The sequence below is a fragment of the Embiotoca jacksoni genome, unplaced genomic scaffold, assembly GCF_022577435.1.
Source record: "Embiotoca jacksoni isolate LCO1_2020_lvr unplaced genomic scaffold, fEmbJac1.0.p SCAF_9, whole genome shotgun sequence".
In the NCBI taxonomy this organism is placed as follows: Eukaryota; Metazoa; Chordata; class Actinopteri; family Embiotocidae; genus Embiotoca; species Embiotoca jacksoni.
Genome location: NW_027185447.1, coordinates 11,026,421 through 11,042,025, shown reverse-complemented (window position 1 = coordinate 11,042,025; position 15,605 = coordinate 11,026,421). Strand labels below are relative to the sequence as shown.

General features: G+C 41.9%; 2 protein-coding genes across 3 annotated transcripts in view; one reads left to right on the top strand and one right to left on the bottom strand.

Annotated features, from left to right (window-relative positions):
• LOC138192873 (low-density lipoprotein receptor-related protein 1-like) overlaps positions 1-15,605 on the top strand; it is an 85,224-nt gene that overhangs the window by 52,346 nt on the left and 17,273 nt on the right. For both annotated transcript variants that reach the window (XM_069140555.1, XM_069140556.1), the window contains exons 29-56: positions 952-1,179; positions 1,361-1,535; positions 1,877-1,971; positions 2,102-2,251; positions 2,412-2,552; positions 2,712-2,840; positions 2,925-3,056; positions 3,137-3,271; positions 3,382-3,511; positions 3,607-3,733; positions 4,268-4,419; positions 4,514-4,638; positions 4,908-5,279; positions 9,597-9,786; positions 9,962-10,166; positions 10,255-10,447; positions 11,097-11,222; positions 11,330-11,458; positions 11,804-11,923; positions 12,245-12,358; positions 12,541-12,690; positions 12,780-12,902; positions 13,074-13,190; positions 13,295-13,423; positions 13,550-13,678; positions 13,850-13,990; positions 14,143-14,330; positions 15,347-15,530. In XM_069140555.1, coding sequence (XP_068996656.1) covers positions 952-1,179; positions 1,361-1,535; positions 1,877-1,971; positions 2,102-2,251; positions 2,412-2,552; positions 2,712-2,840; positions 2,925-3,056; positions 3,137-3,271; positions 3,382-3,511; positions 3,607-3,733; positions 4,268-4,419; positions 4,514-4,638; positions 4,908-5,279; positions 9,597-9,786; positions 9,962-10,166; positions 10,255-10,447; positions 11,097-11,222; positions 11,330-11,458; positions 11,804-11,923; positions 12,245-12,358; positions 12,541-12,690; positions 12,780-12,902; positions 13,074-13,190; positions 13,295-13,423; positions 13,550-13,678; positions 13,850-13,990; positions 14,143-14,330; positions 15,347-15,530 — 4,329 coding nt within the window. The remainder of the gene's footprint in view (positions 1-951; positions 1,180-1,360; positions 1,536-1,876; positions 1,972-2,101; positions 2,252-2,411; positions 2,553-2,711; positions 2,841-2,924; positions 3,057-3,136; positions 3,272-3,381; positions 3,512-3,606; positions 3,734-4,267; positions 4,420-4,513; positions 4,639-4,907; positions 5,280-9,596; positions 9,787-9,961; positions 10,167-10,254; positions 10,448-11,096; positions 11,223-11,329; positions 11,459-11,803; positions 11,924-12,244; positions 12,359-12,540; positions 12,691-12,779; positions 12,903-13,073; positions 13,191-13,294; positions 13,424-13,549; positions 13,679-13,849; positions 13,991-14,142; positions 14,331-15,346; positions 15,531-15,605) is intronic.
• On the bottom strand, positions 6,439-7,476 carry LOC138192875 (galanin receptor type 1). The gene has a single exon (XM_069140560.1). The coding sequence runs from the start codon at positions 7,474-7,476 to the stop codon at positions 6,439-6,441; it is 1,038 nt and encodes a 345-aa protein (XP_068996661.1).

Sequence of the window (15,605 nt, the reverse complement as noted above, 5' to 3'; positions counted from 1 at the left end):
TGTCACATATAATCCACGTTATCAGGGAGCAAGAGACAGGTTCTGTGTTTGCAGAAATCTTTTCCCACGCCTTTTTTGACTGCTATGGTGCACTCTGCTGCCAAACAGGACATCTCTTATGACAGACGTTCTGATTACATCTCCTCTGTTTGTGCCGCGCTGCCTTCTTCGCTTTCATTTCCACTTCATTTCCTATAAAAGGCTGTCAAAAAAGATGAAGTGAAGTCTTCATTTATTGCAGTGGGATTTCATGAGTGGGTTTCATGATAGTTTTAAGGGATAGCTGTGGGAATTAATGTGCATGTGTGCACGCGCTCTCGTTCTCAGTGTCCGTCAAAGATTTTAGCATTCAACAAAACAATCCCGATCTCAGCAGTGTAGATATAAGGATAATTGGATTAGCATGTCTGATGCATTCCCAAATAACACAGGAATTTTAACAGAACAAAGCTCTTTCCGAACGGTGAAAAGTTTTCAATAAACCTTTACATTCACCACTTAAACTCAGACACCAATTTATACTAGTTGTATAAAATCTTGATTGAGGGGGAGTCATCTGTTATCTCCACCTCCAAACTCCCCTGAGGCAATCCAGCCTCGACAAGGGCAAAAGGGCAACATGCAACTAGCTGGTCAATTTGAACCTCTTGAGCATCTGTCTCCTGGGATCCAACTTGTTCCCTTTGACTGAGAGGCAAGTATAAAAAAAGAAAAAGCCTAAACACAGCTACACTTCTAATAACAACGTACTTATAAGAATATAGATGGGACAAACATCAGCTTGAGAAAACTTCTACAAACTTGCTAAAACTCATAAAATGTAAAGCTTGCTCTGTCTGCGTTTGGTCCCCCCTACTCCTTTGAGCCTGCTGTTCCTGTGCAGGTAACTTGCAGTAAAAGATGCAACAGAAGAAATCTTTCTTATTCTCAGTTTTTCTTTATTTTTTCCAGAGTCCCGCAAGTTCCTTCTTTATGCTCGTCAGATCGAGATCCGAGGCGTAGACATCGACAACCCCTACTACAACTACATCATCTCCTTTACTGTGCCGGACATAGACAACGTGACAGTGGTGGATTACGACGCTGTGGAGCATCGCATCTACTGGTCCGATGTGCGAACACAGACCATCAAGAGAGCCTTCATCAATGGCACAGGGGTGGAGACTGTAGTGTCTGCGGGTAAGAACAATCACAGGAGTATCTGTCATTGAGATTTTTATTTCAGTCTTTGTTTGTATTTCATCTTATAATTAGTGAGTAAGCAGTAAGCAGTAACTGCAATAGGAGGTTTTGAGACTTTGATGACACTGAATACACCAGAAATTCTAAACATTTTTCTTTTCTTTCTGAAATTCCTCAGACCTCCCTAATGCCCACGGGCTGGCAGTGGACTGGGTGTCCAGGAACCTCTTCTGGACCAGTTATGATGCCAATAAGAAGCAGATCAATGTGGCCAGACTGGATGGATCTTTTAAGAATGCTGTTATCCAGGGATTAGACAAGCCCCACTGTCTGGTGTTGCACCCTCTACTGGGGTGAGTGCTATTTCAGGCCTGCATTCAGTTCAAGATGTGATTATCTAGCTCATGCTCTTTTTCTGTCCCGAATAATACTCAATTAACTCTCCTCTGACTTTGAATACACAGATTGGACAGATTCTCTTTTCCTAAATTACTTCTGAGATGACATCTTAATTACTTTTTTTTAAATTTTATTTTATTTTTGTCTCTTCATTCTTCTTAATCTTTGACCTACTTTTTCCTCAGTTTAGGCCCACTTTATGTCCTGTAATGTGTCTTTGGTGGAGCATTGTTCTTGTCTAGAAAATAAATTTCAGTCCCTCTTCAAGTCTTATATTATTCACACCTGTCTTCAGGAAACTTTACTGGACTGATGGTGACAACATAAGCATGGCCAACATGGATGGTAGCAACCACACCACAATTTTCACCAATCAAAAAGGGCCAGTAGGTGAGGAGCTGTTCCCTCCACTTCTAAAATAGCTGCATCTCTGTTGAACTATACAAAGTAAAAGCACAGATTAAACATATTCGTGTAACAGACGTGTATGTTTAATCGCATCATTATTCCTCCCATTTAGGCCTCTCCATAGACTATGAAAAAGAGCAGCTGTACTGGATCAGCTCAGGAAACAGCACCATTAACCGTTGTCAGCTTGATGGATCTAAACCAGAGATCCTGGAGGGTGTTAAAGGCAAACTTACCAAGGCTACTGCACTGGCTATTATGGGTAAGAGGAAAAATATAACACTTCAAATTTATCTATATTTTCTTTATGTATATTCTCATCTGACTGTTGATAGTTACATCATATTACTGCTTATAGTCTTAAGGAGATCACTATCTCAAAATTACATCACAAAGATATGAATTCATTTCCATTATTTTAGGAGACAAGCTGTGGTGGGCAGACCAGGGAACAGACCAGATAGGAACATGTGACAAGAAGGATGGAGGAAACTGGAAAGTTCTACGAAACAACACCTCTCCTATGATGCACATGAGGATCTATGATGAGGATGTGCAGAAAGGTAAGGAGGAGAAATATTGCAGTCAAAAAGTAATTCTATTTGCAAAGGCAATGTAGAAAACAATGAATTGAGTCTTGTGTTCTGAAGCGGGTAGAAAACCCATTTAGCATGTCAATTTTTTTCTCCTTGGTTCTCACTGCTCTTCTCCTTTTCCTTTAGCGGGTATCAACCTGTGCAGTAACAACAATGGCGACTGCTCACAGCTATGTCTGCCCACCTCACCCACAACCAGGGCCTGCATGTGCACTGCTGGATACAGCCTCAAGACAGGGCAGCAGTCCTGTGAAGGTGAGACGGTGCTTCACAGCTTTAGTCACACATACTGTATGAATGTCTCCTAAATCTAACACTTCATGTCCTCTCCTCATGCAGGTATAGGATCCTTCCTGCTCTATTCTGTTCATGAGGGAATCAGAGGAATTCCACTGTACCCGGCAGACAAATCTGATGCTTTGGTTCCCGTGTCTGGCACCTCCCTGGCCGTCGGCATCGACTTCCACGCTGGTGAGTGACACTGAGGGATGTCAGGAAATACATGGCCTGGCTTGAATGACATTTTAAAGCTGTCATTATTTCGTCCTCAGAAAATGACACCATCTACTGGGTGGACATGGGCCTGAGTACAATCAGTAGGGCCAAGAGAGATCAGACGTGGAGAGAAGATGTGGTTACCAACGGCATTGGCCGGGTGGAGGGCATCACTGTTGACTGGATCGCAGGTTTGTTCATTAAAAAATTTAAATCCTATTTCCAATATTTATGCCTACATTATTATGGCACAAGTACAGATAAGGGACAACAACTGATTTATATTTTTGTTCTTTTATAGGAAATATTTACTGGACTGACCAGGGCTTTGATGTGATTGAGGTGGCTAGGCTGAATGGCTCCTTCCGCTATGTGGTCATTTCCCAGGGCCTGGACAAACCCAGAGCCATAACCGTTCACCCGGTGAAAGGGTAACGCTCCCGGGCAACAGCTTAAATCTGCCTTCTGACATTTCTAAATTCCCCTGACTGCACTTCTACATCATCTCCTGTGTCCTTGTGTGCAGGTATTTGTTCTGGACAGAGTGGGGTCAGTATCCTCGTATTGAACGTTCTCGGTTAGATGGCTCCCAGAGGTTGGTCATGGTCAATGCGAGCATCAGCTGGCCAAATGGGATCTCCATCGACTACGAGGTGTGGACCCCAATTTAAGTTATTGCACTTTAGATATTCCTAATCACATTTGTCTTTATTTATAGAAGGTATTTCCCATGACTACTGGGGATATTTTTTTCCAGAGACTGAATCGTTGGTTAGCTGGCGTTTCATGCAACAAGAATTATCCACAGTTTTTACTTAATTCAATTATAGAAGTAGTTCATGTCTTGTGGTTTCATACATTTAATTTAAATTGTAATGCATGATAAACTTTGCCTAATGTAGCCACAATGATCGCTTAAGACTTTTCTCTGTAAATTATACCAGTCCCCCATATTATTTTATTAACCAGATATATGTAACTTAATAATATTTAAGATTAATGGTGATTTGGCTTTAGAGCTGCCTCAAGTAACATCCACCAGTATTGTATATTAAAGCACGAGATGCTATAGTGAACAAGTGAAAAGGGGAAATAGAATGATTTCCCAAATACCATTTTGGTTGAATTTTCTATTTGAACTTTCAGTCAATAATTAACACTATTTTATTTGTACTTTACCCCTCCAGGAGGGTCTGCTGTATTGGTGCGATGCCAGAACAGACAAAATCGAGCGTATCAACCTTGAGACTGGAGAGAACAGGGAGCTGGTGCTGGCCAACAACAACATGGACATGTTTGCTGTCTCTGTATTTGAGGAATACATCTACTGGAGTGATAGGTCAGCTTTTCCACTCTTCTAAGTGAATCATGTGAAAGGTTTCATATTGTAATGTGCTGTTAAGTGACTCATTGTCTTATTGTATTTTGTTCAGGACTCATGCTAACGGCTCCATTAAGAGAGGCAGCAAAGACAATGCTACAGATGCTGTGCAGCTCAGGACAGGCATTGGTGTACAGTTGAAAGACATCAAAGTTTTCAACAGGGCCAGGCAGCAAGGTAGGAAACACACAAAGCACATACACTTAAACCTAACTATGAACTCTTAAAAAAATTTAAAAAAATTTAAAAAAATTCTGGTAAAATGTCCTTGTAAGAACAGTGGGACAAGTTGGTCCTGACAGGTATTAAAAAAGCCTGTCACGCACAGTGATAAAAAGTTGTATCACCGACAGTAATCAACACACTCCAGGCACTGAAGAAATGCTGTAATCAAGCTCATTATTTGGTTAACAGCACACCTCATGAACGTGTGGCTCTCTCCACAGGCACAAACGTCTGCAAAGACAACGGCGGCTGCGAACAGCTGTGTCTTTTCCGTGGCAACGGGGAGCGCACCTGTGCCTGTGCTCATGGCATGCTGGCAGAAGACAACCGCAGTTGCCGCGACTACGACGGATACCTGCTGTACTCTGAACGCACCATACTGAAGAGCATTCACCTGTCCGATGAGACGAACCTCAACGCGCCAATAAAACCGTTTGAGGACCCGGACCACATGAAGAATGTCATCGCCCTCACCTTTGACTACCATGGTGGTGGAGGGAAGGGAGCCAACCGCGTCTTCTTCAGTGACATTCACTTTGGCAACATCCAGCAGATCAACGATGACGGCACAGACCGCAAGATTGTGGTGGACAGTAAGTGTGAAACGATCCATCACATTTTTTTTTTTACATCATTCGTATCACTGTACGTAAAACCTTTCCCCACTCTGTGTACATATAGCATATTTCAGCTGTGGTACCACTTTTTATTCTTTTCCATTAATAATTTAATGTTGTCCCTCGTCTCCCTGACACTGTCAACAGACATCATCACGCATTTTGACAACACAAGCACCCAGGAGGATCCGCTTTAATAAACACACAGCTATAGCTTCTCAACTATTTCAGATTGACATCACTTAGGGCTGCCACTTGAAGAAGACACAGACGCAACACACACACACACACACACACACACACACACACACACACACACACACACACACTGCTTTTTGCTTGTTTCAACACTGAAGTTTGTTTTGAATCCCACTGTCTTTAAATTATTTAAGAGGAGGTTGTTGAACTCCATCCAGCAAACATCACATTTTGAAGACCTGCACCTGTTTGTAGATAACATTAGGAATTCTGAATATTCAGAACATTCATTCTTTTAATTGTGAACACAAGAAAGCAATTAAAGTGCATGGGCGTTTGTGTATTTATTGATGTTGGATTGGAATCTGTTTTTTTAACAGATTGTAGAAAATGATGGCTGGTTTTCCCACAAATTATTTTTTAGGTACTGATTACAGAATTGAACCATCTAAGGTTAGAGGACTGTATTTGTCCAGATAAGCACTAAATAAAAATGATCATATATTAACTTTTAGTAGAATCATAACCTGATTAGATCATCATATTGTGTAACTGTTTTATAACATTCTGCTGCCTAAATTAATAACTATAAAAAAAGTTGTAATTTAATCTTCCATAACTCATTTTGTTACAACATTTCCTAAATTCTGTCATCAGTGGATGAAAAACTAAAGTGGAAAAACTTATTTTTACAATGTGAAAAAAAAAAACTTGAAATGAAGTTTATTTTATTTCAACATTACTTCATCACATTTCCATATAGTGATACAAAATATAGATAAATATAAATAGAGTATATATAGACAAATATATATGTAGATATAGTAATGCATTTATATTTTGTGCTAGTTAATATCGCTTTTATCCACATTAACTAGCTCTAATTCCAGTATGAAGTAACTCATGAGGTAGCAGTGTTTTCCTTCTGGTTGAAGCGTTAGTTTTGGTCTCTCTCTGAGGTCGTGTCCAGCTCAAATGGCTGCACCATGTCTCTTCTCATCACTTGAGGGCAACCAATCAGACAGCTTTTGCACCATGCCCAGCGCCCTCTCCCCAGCTCCAGTAGGTCTCGTCTAAACTTCTGAGACGCAAAGCCATACAGTACAGGGTTTACCACTGCTGCTGAGGACGCCAACAGTCTGGCTACGATGGCAATAGTATTGTAGCCGGGTGAACCTAGGAGGGTTCCTCCAATGAAGGAGAACATGACGGCGTAGGAGGGCAGCCACAGGAGAGTGAAGACTAGGACCAGGAGAGCTGAAGTGTGAGTGACTTGGTTCTGGTAGCGTTCCAGCTGGGGAGCATTCCCCAGCCCCCGTGCATGTCGAAGAAAACAGTAGATCTTGACATACATCAATACAATGATGCCTAGTGGTAGCGCAAAGCCGAATATGAAAAGGGCAATGCTGTAGACCAGCTGGCTGAAGTCGGACAGGAAGGCAAAGCAGTATACCGCGCTGGACATGGTAATTGTGCGGAAAGCAAACTGTGGTGCTGCCAAAGCCGAGGCAGAGACCCAGAGCAGAGCCACTGTCAGCTTAATCTGTCTGTGCATCCTTGAACGATAGGCCCACGTGGGGTGCACCACCGTCAGGTAACGCGTCACAGCCAACGCTGCCAGGGTAAACACCGAGGCAACGGAGCAAGCCACACCCAGGAAGCTGATGGCTTTGCACAGGAAACTGCTGAATGGCCAGTAGCCCAGCGTGATGGCAGAGGTGTGGAAGGGCAGGCAGAGTAACAGCAGCAGGTCAGCAGCACTCAGAGCCAGCAGCAGGGTGTCTGTACCATGCAGAGGTTGACTCTCTTTCATCCTCCTGCCAGTGAGGATTGTGATGACAAGGGTTTGCCCCACAAGGCCAGTCACCAGAATCAGCCCGTCTAGGACGGGCACCACAGCTTTGATTAAAGCCTCATCTTCCCTGTCAAGTGGGCCGAGGCCACTGCTGTTTATTTGCTGCCCCAAAGTCTCCATGCAGTCACTGAAATAATCGACAGAGTAATTAATCTAATGTCCTGTTAATAGTAAGCATCGGAACAACATGATCATGCAGCGTCTGGGTGACACATATGTTAGCTCCAGTTCAAGTCTTCAACTTTATTAACAGGCATTAATACAATTCCAATAAGTACTTTCATAATAATAGCAATTAATTAAGCAGTTGTAATCAAACTATTTATCTGGCCTCTCATTTATAGTCTGTGCACTCCCAGAAAGAAAGAACCGAAAAAATACAAAAATGTATCGTTCATCCTCTTTTGGTGCCCAGAGATATTCAACTCTTTAAGTTTGTTTCTTTTTGAGCAGTGTGTGCTCTGTTGGTGTCTGGTTGAATCCCTCTTAAATTTGTGTCTTTCACGCTGCGACTCCTACTGTTTTCCAGCTGTTTGAAGAAATGTAAACTACTTGGAGATGGTTGGATGCGGCACTCCACTTTTCTGATAAAAGGAATATCTCAGGAAAATTCCTCTCAAAATGCAATCCTGTTATCCAGTTTTCTTCAGAACAACATGACCTTAAAGAGCAGTCTTTGCACGCTGGCTTTTCCTCAGCTGTATCAGCATGTCCTTTGTAATCCAAGGAGGAGCAGTTTGGGTAAAAACCGGAGAGATGGCAGTGCAGCAGTGACTCTATGGCCGTATTGATTCTTGAAGCCGGGCAACAGTGGACAAATTCATCCGAGTGGTTGCTAACAGACATTCCTCTTTAAAGGCAGTCAATGCTACTTTATGCTAAGTGTTCAACACGGCAGGAGGCATCTTGTCCATTTAGAAGCTCTTCAGAGACTTGTTCTATGTAGACCCTGCGAGCAGAAGAGTTGCTATATTATTAACATGACATTAAGTCAGTGAAGGAAAAAATACATAAGTAGAAGAGTAACAAAAGTAATTCTCAGGTGCCACATTAGCTGCTAACCTACTCCCATTATTGTCAGAAAAGGTTCTGTTCTGAGTGGCAATCGGCTTCCCAACAGGTTTTCTCCACTGTTTGCACAGTAACCAGTGGCTGAGCTGATTTAGCCAATGGGAGGCGAGACTGCTGTTTCTCATTACATAATACTGACTTGAACCCACTTTTTTCGTCCCTGTTCAGAGTGTGCTCTTCCTTTAATCCAAGCAATTAGCTGCTCAAGCACACCATTTTCTCATTTCTGTCTTGTACAGCCTAACTGTTGAGGTGGAAAAACACAAGTGCTGCTTGTTTATGTGACTTTGTATTTGGCCAAGAACTGTTCTTTGTGTTGCATTTAGGTTTGTTAACAAGGCATTCAGCCCTAAAACTGTCCAACATTAAGATCGATTATGGCACTTCGAAATTCATGTAAAACATCCATTAAGAGGCAATTATAGACTTTGAACCAAGAGCAAACAGTTGTGTGGAGTGTTCAGCTTTTATTGTTGGCTGTAAGTGCTCATCAATGTGGTTGATAGTGGAACTAATAACAGATGGATGCACACCTTGGAGCCTGTAAGGCTCATGATGTTGTGTGTCAAGCAAATATTCCTATTGCAGTATGTACTATGAGTTTGGGATCAAAGAACGAAAGGGTAAAATAGATATTGAGAGAAGCTACTTTATCTTTGCCATTCATACCAAATATGACTGAAAAAGCCACTATGAATGAGCGTATCCACAAAGAGCTGTATTTGCGTGTGCAGGCAGGCAACTATGAAATCACAGGGAAGATACAGACTCCTTAAACTCTCCAGGAACAACACCCATGGCACACACTCAGATCTGTGTGCTATCACTTCCATTTTACTCTTCTCCTTTTCACTTGCCTATCTCTCTCTCTCTGTCCTGTTCTTCCTCTCTACGTTTCAGCAGTCATGAGCTGATGTGGGTAGATGTGGGAGCCTTAAAAGCATTTACTGCTGCCTGTTTAATAAAGTCTGTCAGAGTTAAGCATGAGGGCAACTATGACAGTGATTAATGGCTTGTTGAATTCTCACTGAAGGCTCCTACTTACGCCCCTGAGAAGTGTTATTTTTATCTTGAAATAAAGAGTTTGTCCATCTAAAGCAATTTAACCACCATTATCATGGTTCCAAAATATTTTCAGAGGACCAACGTGTTTCTCTTCTGTTCCACAGATGTTGGGTCAGTCGAGGGCCTGGCATATCATCGTGGTTGGGATACACTCTACTGGACCAGTTATACAACCTCCACCATCTCTCGCCACACCGTGGACCAGAGTCGCTCTGTAGCCTATAACCGCAACACTGTAGTCACTATGTCCGGAGAAGACCATCCCAGAGCTTTTGTCCTGGACGAGTGTCAGGCGTGAGTCACTAATATCGAATCTCGATGTTCTTCATTACATCCAGGCCCAGTTCCAAGACCTTTTATTTTCTTTCTCCTCAACAGCAGATTTATTTTAGTTCTGTCAACCTTAACTTTTACACCAAGACATTTAGGAGCTCTCACTGCACATCATAATGTTTGTTTCCTCCCATAGTCTCATGTTCTGGACCAACTGGAACGAGCATGCTCCCAGCATCATGCGGGCCTCTCTGAATGGAGCCAACGTGCTTGTGATCATCGGAAGTGACATCAAAACTCCCAATGGCTTGGCCATAGATCACCGTGCTGAGAAACTCTACTTCTCCGACGCCACACTGGACAAGATTGAGCGATGCGAATACGATGGAAGCAACCGTTATGTATGGGAGCACCTTTATTTTACTTTGCTTTACTCTGATTTACTTTACTTCATGGTCTTGAAATAATGCCAACATTTCTCTGCTTCAGGTCTTGTTGAAGAATGAGCCTGTCCATCCGTTCGGTCTTGCTGTGTATGGAGATTATATCTTCTGGACTGACTGGGTGAGGAGGGCTGTCCTTCGAGCTGACAAGTACACGGGAGGAGACATGAAAGTGCTCCGTGCCGACATCCCTCAGCAGCCAATGGGCATAATTGCAGTCGCTAATGACTCCAACAGCTGTGAGTATCAACAACTTAACTCTTACTGACATAGTTCCAGTAAGTGACATTTGTGTTATAAAAACTCGTTTCACTCTTCCTAAAAGTCAATCATTTTGTTCGTGTTAGTCCACTACTTTAGTTCAGACTGAAATACCTCAACATTTATTGGTTAAATTGCCATAACATTTGGTATTGTTTTTTTCCTTAACAGCATCTGGTCAAAATTGAAATTTGCCCAATACTTTGATTTATTTTAAAATACCTGCAAACAGACATTCTCATCAACCTCAGCTATATTTTGTTTATTGATGATTCACAGACGTTAGCATGTTAACAAGCTAAACTAAGATGGTGAATGTGGTAAACATTATACCTACCAAATATCCACATTTTAGCATAGTCACTGTGAGCAAGTTGAAATGCTGGTGTGAGTACCTGTGATGCCACCATGGCAGTTATATTGCAGCTTATATAATGAATGCCAACCTCCAAGGACTGCTGTAAATACGGCATGGATTGATAGTTCATGCAAAATGCTCTATTTTATTGATACTTTCTTTGTACAATGAGTCATATCAGTAGATACATTTCATCATGCTGGGCTGCTTGTCAACTATTTGGCATTTGGCGCTTCCCTAACTTACCTTCCTGTATATACATTCCTCAGGTGAGTTTTCTCCTTGCCGAACAAACAACGGAGGCTGCCAGGACCTGTGCCTGCCCACATCTGATGGACGGGTCAACTGCAGCTGTCGTGGAGACAGACAACTCCTGGAAGACAACACCTGCTCTTGTAAGAACGAGAGAGTCTTCAACCTTAATATAATAAAAACATTAGAAAGCCTCATCTTCATCAAAATAGTTGAATGTTTCTGAATTCACTTTTTTCTTCCTCACCAGCACTGAACGTGTCATGTGGAAATGTTGATGACTTTGAGTGTGGAAACGGCGACTGCATCAACTACAGCCTGACCTGTGACGGGATGGCCCACTGCAAGGACAAGTCTGATGAGAAGCTGTCCTACTGTGGTGAGTTTTTAGGAGACGATTAGATGATGAACAATGAGCTGTCATACTTTACATCTCACACTGCAGATAATTAGCTGATGGTTATATTGAGAGCAATTTAGAATGAGTGTCAAATACAATGACTTGATGATAGAACAGTTGAGCAATTAGAGCTGTAGAAACAATTACTATCAGAGAAAAAAGTGTAGATTTTGACCTGAGAGGAGGAGTGGAGAGGAAAGTAATCAGTTTGATTCAAAATATACATCACAGCTTATCAGCTTCATTTATAAAAATGGTAAATTGACAGATACATATTTAAAAAAAAATGCAAAAACAAACTAATCAACTGCTCTTCCTCTACAGCCAATCGAATTTGTAAGAAAGGCTACAGACGCTGCATGAATGGCCGCTGTATTGGCCACCAGTTCTGGTGCGATGGCACTGATGACTGTGGTGACCATTCAGATGAATTGCCCTGCAACAGTAAGTCATAAACCTTTGACATCTCTGTCAGCTATTTAAGGTTTAAATGTCATCAGATAATAGTGTACTTATAACTGCTCCTCCCACACAAAGCTGCAATGTTATTAAATGCTGATCAAATAGCACATTTTAATGAAACCTTAAGTGGATCAGTTCTGCCTGAATGGGAGCTATTGAGTGGTTCGGTTGACTAAAGAAATCCTCTTCAGCTGGTACACAATGAAAGAACTATGAAATGTACTTAATCAGGATTTGTAATTGCTTGTGAGGGTGCAGTTGCTTACAGTTTGTGATTTTAAAAACTCCTTTACGCCCTTACAGTGACGCTGTGCAAAGCAGGAGAGTTCCAGTGCAAAGATGGAAGTTGTATCTCCAACTACAGCCGCTGTGACCAGGTGGTCAACTGTGAGGATGCGAGCGATGAAATAAACTGCCGTATGTAATCTATCATAATTATCAACAATATTTCCTATCCTTGCTTATTCACTAGTGGAAGTGTTGAGAAAACAATTTAAGAATATAATTGGCTCTCCACCTATAACAGAACGGGATTTAGGGGGTAACATTTATTTTTAGATATTTGAAGGTAGTTTTAAAGCTTTTTCCATTTTTCTCAGAACCCACCGATTGCTCCCGTTTTTTCCGTCTTGGAGTTAAAGGAGCCTCCTTTCAGAGCTGCGAGAAAACCACTCTGTGTTATCTGTCCTCATGGGTGTGTGACAGCAACAACGACTGTGGAGACTTTTCTGATGAGAGAAACTGTCCTGGTGGGTGTTTAGCTTCTCATCTAACATACTTTAAGCTTTTCTTAATGTGTCAGAGGTTCAACATTATATTTTTTTCTGTTGTTTTGCAGATAAAAGAAAGCTTAAATGTCCAGTCAACTTCTTTGCTTGTCCCAGCGGTCGCTGCATTCCTATGAGCTGGACCTGTGATAAGGAGAATGATTGTGAGAACGGAGCTGATGAGACGCACTGTGGTCAGTCTTCTACAAAGTTGTCCTCCAGTACCCTTAATTTATTTATGAAAACACAAAAGTCAGACTGTTTTTCTTTGGGTTTCCCACTGCAGATGAAAAAAGACAAGTTACAGTTAGGGTAAATTAAATAATGACTCCAAAATGCTGAGCACTCTCTGCCCTCTCTTGCAGACAAATTTTGTACATCAACCCAGTTTGAATGCGGGAACCACCGCTGCATTTCCAGCCACTGGGTGTGTGATGGCTCTGATGACTGTGGTGATGGTTCTGATGAAGACCAGAAATGCAGTAAGTGGCATGTAGCTGACTACCTCTCTACACTATATCTCTGACATTTGACTGTATGCATAATATGTCCTGCTGCATGTAACTTTCACATGATGTTGTTACAGAGTCCAAGACCTGCAGTCCTGAGGCTTTCCAATGTCCAGGCTCTCATATGTGTGTTCCTCAGCGCTGGAAGTGTGATGGAGATAAGGACTGTCCTGATGGAGCTGATGAGAGTGTCAAGGCGGGCTGCAGTGAGTGGGACAGTTACAAAACAACCCAACGGACAATCTGTCTTCTTTTTGCTCTGACTGAAGAAAAGTACCCAGAAACAACATAGCTTTATATCCAATGACAAAAGTGTTTCTTTCTGCTTCCAGTGTACACCAATAGCACGTGCGATGTTGAGAATGAGTTCATGTGCCAGAACAGACAGTGTATCCCCAAGCACTTTGTGTGCGATCATGACATCGACTGCTCCGATGGGTCAGATGAATCCCCAGAATGTGGTGAGTGTGCACGACTTTGCACCCTGGAAGAGAAATATAAGAAGATTAAACAGGAAGTTATATGATTTTTGCTGACTTTATGGGCTGAAAGCAAATGTGATTCATGCTTATTTTTGTTGAACCACCAACTGAGTTTGCGGTGAATGATGAAAACACTTTGTTCCGGTGTAGAATACCCGACATGTGGTCCAGATGAGTTCCGCTGTGCCAATGGCCGCTGCCTCAACCAGAAGAAGTGGGAGTGTGATGGAGAGTTTGACTGTCAGGATCGATCTGACGAGGCTCCCAAGAACCCTCGCTGCACAGATTCGGGTAGAGATTATAATGAGTGTTTTTTCTTTTACTCTACAACTTTCATTTATCTACAAACACAATATAGTAGGACTCACATTTAAAATGTATTGTTCATGGAGGTGTAGCTCAAACACGTCTCTAATGCAACATGTATTTGTGTATGATTTCAGAGAGGACGTGTAATGAGTCGGCTTTCATGTGCCGTAATGGAAAGTGTTTGAATGAGACTCTGCTGTGTGACCGCAATGATGACTGTGGTGATGGCTCTGATGAACTCAACTGCTTCATCAACGAGTGTCTCAACAGTAAGCTGAGTGGCTGCTCGCAGCTATGCGATGACCTCAAAATTGGCTTCAAGGTAAGATATCGAATTGATTATTTAAATCGATTTTTTTTTTTTTTTCCACTTTTTAATCTGCCAAAGATCATCTTAAAAACAAATTAAATTATTTATACTCAAACACACATTTAAAACAGAAAAACAGGGCGTATGCTTTTAATGCAGAGTTAAAGAGGACCTGATGTAAAAACTTTGGAAGCGTTCACTTTGGGCCTGCAGTTATGTAAGACTGAAACATATTTTGGCTCTTGTTCCTGAAAGTAGGAGGCCGGTCTTAGAACAGCCTGAACTCTGAGTGAACTCGTATGTCTGTGGTGCTAGGGTTGTGGTCAAAGCTGCATTTGGAAGTGATAATAAAGACTTTGTACACCCGAAGGATTAATTTTGTCCTGGTGGGATCCCAAAGGTGTTGAATTTTGAGTAATTGGGAATTCAGTGATTGCACAACATTTCATTTGTACATATCTTAAATGGATCATCACAAAGGTTTCTGGGAGTGCAGCTTCCTCAGTGAACATACCAGAATAGTAGACTGACTCGTGTATATATACATGTATACCGGATTACTAGACTGCAAATTAGTATTGGCGTTCTTTCAAAACACAGATATATTTATGAGAAGTGACAGTTCGAGCTAATTTTGACCAGTAATGAATACATGTTTTCACCAGGTCTTATGCTAAAATGATCTTCGTGCCATTTATATTAAAAACACATTGGATGTCAGCTTATCTTTTACCCATGCTCTCTGTTGTAAGACAACTTTGCAAATGAGATTTGTAGCTATTTATGCTGCTTATTTGACAGCAGCAGTTGGATTTCATGTCTGTTTTAAGATCCAATTCCAATTTACATAGAAAGGGAGCAGAAACTAAGCTTTCGATGCAAGGTAGAACACATTTCTCAGGCTGACTGAGAGGTTTTGCGAGAGAAGGTGGCAGGCCCTTGTAATTGGTCCAGACTTAAAGTGAGAAGTGCCAAAATTCTTCGGCTGTGAGATTTTGACATATCTCCTGTGCTCTTGGCCCCTTCAGTGCAGGTGTCATCCTGGTTTCCAGCTGAAGCGCGACGGGAAGACATGTGTGGATATAGACGAATGCACAACCACCTACCCATGTTCTCAGCGCTGCATCAACACACATGGCAGCTTCCACTGTCTCTGCGTGGATGGCTTTGAACTCAGCCCCAATGACCCCACCATCTGCAAGTCCACATCGGGTGAGACGCGCATATGTGTGTTTTGCAATTCACCGGCTGCTCATAGCCAATCCTCGGTTCAGTCCTGAAACATGT